The 3,890-nt window shown below is 61.9% G+C and overlaps 1 protein-coding gene across 1 annotated transcript in view; it reads left to right on the top strand.

The window, feature by feature from the left end:
* Nucleotides 1-6: 6 nt before the first annotated feature.
* The window catches only part of ATXN7L2 (ataxin 7 like 2), a 10,078-nt gene continuing 6,194 nt past the window's right edge, over nucleotides 7-3,890 (top strand). Inside the window, exons 1-5 of the mRNA XM_015563519.1 lie at nucleotides 7-1,721; nucleotides 2,052-2,156; nucleotides 2,550-2,760; nucleotides 3,061-3,351; nucleotides 3,622-3,731. Of these exons, the coding sequence (XP_015419005.1) occupies nucleotides 1,703-1,721; nucleotides 2,052-2,156; nucleotides 2,550-2,760; nucleotides 3,061-3,351; nucleotides 3,622-3,731 (736 nt within the window). The 5' untranslated portion in view covers nucleotides 7-1,702. The remainder of the gene's footprint in view (nucleotides 1,722-2,051; nucleotides 2,157-2,549; nucleotides 2,761-3,060; nucleotides 3,352-3,621; nucleotides 3,732-3,890) is intronic.

A 3,890-nucleotide genomic window follows, 5' to 3' on the forward strand; every position in this document is an offset into this window, starting at 1 on the left:
CCGCCTCTGCCTCTGCCGGTGCCCAATACCTGTCCCCACATGTGCTTGCTTTTCTCTTTCTTCTTGCTTGCAGCCCCCCAGCTCCCGCCCCTCCTGCACCTGCCTCAGGCTTTCCCCATCCGCAACAGTCCTCTCCACGTGTTTCCCACGCACCCCACTTCCGTGCCCTCCTCCCCGTCCCCCTTGTTCCTTAGCCTTCTGCCCCACGCCTCCTGCTCCTTTTCGGCTTCTGCCTGCCGCCTGGGATGCTACTGGACCCCTGCCTTCTCCGCATTCGTTCACCGGTCCGTCCGTCCATCCATCCATCCATCCTCCCTTCCTCCCTTCTGTCCATCCACCCATGCCTCCAACCCACCGTCCTTCCTGGGCCTCTTGCCGTACCTCTTGGCTCTCTTCCCCGAACCCCACCTTCTCCAGTCCCCTGGGTGCCTTTGGTGATCGCGCTGGCAGCCCCCTTCTCCTGATCTTTGTGTCCTGGGCCCCAGGGAGCACCTGGCCTCGTGGCCTTTGAGGTGACAGCAGGCATCACGCCCCTGAAGAAGTTTACAAGTAAGAAGAGGCGTTGGAGGAGGGCCGCTCCGAGGGGCCTCTGATGACACTTGTTCTCCTCTGAGACCGGACTCCCTGCTCAGTTCTGTCCAGCACTGCATTTTCACCCACTTGAGAGTGGGGGCTGCCCCTGTCTCCCACATGCCTAACCCACCACCCCTCATATCCGGAGATTATATAAGGCTGTCAGCGGTCTTCTCCACCTCGAAAGGGACAATTCTGTCAGTAGGCATGGGAAGCAGACATACGCGGGAGCCCTGGCCACCGGGACTGCCCCGTGCTGGGTGGGCAAGGATGGGGCCATTGTCAGGGTCTGGGTGCATTGAGAACCGGAAATGGAATCAGCCGGTTTGGTGACTCAGAATTGATTTTTTTTTTCCAAGGGACAGGGAGGGGGCGTAGAGGAGGGAGGGGAGAGGAGTCAGGTAGGGGGATGGGGCAGGAGCTGCTTTGCACAACTAAGATCCACCCAGAAAGTGAGAGGTACAAGGGCAGCCCTTGCCCAAAACCCCCAAAGAGGGAAGGGGCTCGCATCACCGACCAAGGGGACTTGGAAGATGCCAGAGGCCCCAGGACATCAGCTTCTCTGCTCTGTGGCCATCCTCCCCGTGCAGGACCCGAGAAGCTGGGTGTAGCTTTGACAGTGCCATGGTAACCCAGGTGGAACAAGATTGAGTTGGTGGGGATGGGGACCTGGGAGAGCTTCTGTTAGGGATGCCACGGAGTAGCAGAAAGGACCCATCTGAGAAATCTCAAGAAGGGACCCGGAGATCTATAGGAAAATACGTTCAGGACTATTTCCCATCTAAGTGGGGAAGATACTGACTCACAGTCATGCAAGCATTTGGCCGTGGGACCCTGAACCTCGCCTTGGAGTCTGTAGGAAAGGTGGCTGGATGCCTCCTAATGGCACCAGTTCCCTCCAGAGTAGCAGGTGGAGGAAGCATGAGCCACTGCAGGCTCCCCGAGTGGTGCTGAGCGTCCGGATCTCGTCAGGGAGTGTGGCTTCCTACTGCCCCGCTGCAGGCTGCAGGCCCCGGGCGGGTAGGAGATAGAGGGGGCTGCTGGGAAGGAGGTGGTCCTTCTGAGCTGTGTTTCTCCTCCAGGGGCTGAGCTGGAGGAGACTAACAAAAGCACGAAGAAGTTGGATGCCATGACCCTCATTAAAGAAGGTGGGAGTCAGGACCACCTTGCCCTCTGCCCCACCTCCCAGGAGGTGGCTGTTTGGTGGGCGGGCGGCAGGTCTGGGATCCTCTCTCTGACAGGTCTGAGTGGCCCATGAGCCTGGCTGCTGGCACCTGTCCTAGGAGATCCTAATCATAGGGGACGATGCCTACTCACCCGGAAGCCCACATTCTCAGGGACTGCTTCGATTGAACTCTGGAAGCTGGGAGCCTCCAGCAGGAAGCCGGTCATGTCTACAGGGAGGGGCAGTGCTCCCCGATCTCACAGGGAAGCCCTGGGGTCCCCAGCCCCAGTGATGAGGGTTTCTGTCATTGCAGACATGTCCATCTTCGGGCACTGCCCGGCCTACGACGACTTCTATCTGGTTGTGTGTAACCACTGCAGCCAAGTGGTGAAGCCTCAAGCTTTCCAGAAGCACTGCGGTGAGGGAGCCCTGGGGCGGAGCCGCGGGCGGGGAGGGTGGAAGGGAACCCCCAGGACAGGGTCAGCTGGGAGGCCTGAGTGTGAGGGAGGGCGGCCTTGGGGATAGGGAGGTCCTGGGGGTGGCTGCATAGATGGAGGCAGGTTGTTGGGGTTAGCGTTTGAGCAAAACTCCCAGCAGTTCTTTCTAGTGGAGTGTAGGGAGAAGAGCTAAGAGATCCGGGAAGCTGGGCCCTAGAATGTGGAGTCTTGAAGGCTCAGGTTCCGAGGGGGAGGAGGCCTGTTAGAAATCTAAACTCCAGATTCTCTGTGTGAGTCTGTGAGCAGGGTGAGCAGGTCGGGAAGGAGGCAGTCAGTTACTCACCTCCGTTGCTCTCTCCACCTCCTGGTGACAGAAAGAAGACATGGGCCCCTCAGCAAGCTTTACGCCCGGGCCCCACCCCCACCTCCAGCCCCTGCCAGCTCTCAGAAATGCCATGTAGTGAATGGGCAGGGCCCCGCTTGTAGGGCCCCAGGTTCCACCAAAACCTCCTCCAGGGAGAAGGGCCAGGGGTCCCGGAGCCGTGGCCACCCACCACCCGAGAAGAGCCAGAAGGACAGCCTCTGGTAAGGAGAGGCTGGAGACGTCCCGGGACCCTGGCCCAGTCCGGGGAGGGGCTGCCAGATGGGGCAACGGGGGGCGATGGGGGACCATGGGCACCGTTCGCAGCAGGGGGCAGCCAGCTCCGTCGGCAGCCCCTCCCAGGTGCTCCGGGGAATAGGAGTCCCCCCTCCCATGTTCTGCATCCCTGCTGGAGCCCACCCAAGTTCCAGGGCTGGGAAGTGTTTGGCTCTGGGCTAGAGCCCAGGCCCCAGGCCCCAGGCCCAGCCTCCCTGCCCCCGTCCACACCCTCTCTCCATGTGCAGCCTGTTCGTGCCTGTGGTGAATCTGGAGAAGATGTCTGGTCTCCCGAAGCCCGACGGCCCCGGCGTCAGGGTGGCCCCGCCCTCCGCCTTCCTCAGCCAGCCCGGCAGCCTCCCCAAGGACGCCCCTGGGAAGCCCCCCGTGGCGCCCCCTCCTAAGGAACTTCCTGGCAGAGAGAGCATCAAGATACCCCCCGGCGAGGGCCCCGGTCACCGGGCTGACGGCAGTCCCCCTGAAAAGGAGCCTGGTGGGGCCAGGCCGCCCCCTAAGACCCACCGGAAAATGGCCCGTGAGTAGTCGTGGTTTGGGGGGTCAGGAAGGTAGAGTGGGGACTCATTCTCTGTCACTGGACCTGATGGCGAGGGGGCAGAAAGAAGAGGGCCTGCCGTCGCAGGTGCCCAGGTGCCGGAGCCGCTGGCCACTCGACGTGGGCGCGTTTGACCTGCTTGCTCTCAGGAAAGCGTCCCTCCAGCCAGTCTCCCAACCGAGGCTAAAGGGCCTGTGCCCACGCCGGGCCATGACTCTGCCTCACCTTGGGCTGCTGACTGCCTTGTCGCCCCTAGACCCGGCACCGGGCGCCTCCCACAGCCGGACCCCTGGCACCCAGATGTCTGTGGCTGCTCCTGTGTTTTGATATGTGTTGCCCTGTTTGGGGCTTGGCGTCCCATAAGGAGTGCCTGGGCTGCGGACCGGGCCGGGAGGGGTCTTGGGCAGCAGAGAGCTGCTGGTGTGGAGATGTTTCTCCAGACGCTGCCGCCTTGCACTGAGGGGCAGGGGGCTCTATGCCTGAGGACCCTGAGCTCCCCCTGGAAATGCCCTTGAGACTCACTGG

The sequence above is a fragment of the Myotis davidii genome, unplaced genomic scaffold (assembly GCF_000327345.1).
Source record: "Myotis davidii unplaced genomic scaffold, ASM32734v1 scaffold217, whole genome shotgun sequence".
Taxonomy (NCBI): domain Eukaryota; kingdom Metazoa; phylum Chordata; class Mammalia; order Chiroptera; family Vespertilionidae; genus Myotis; species Myotis davidii.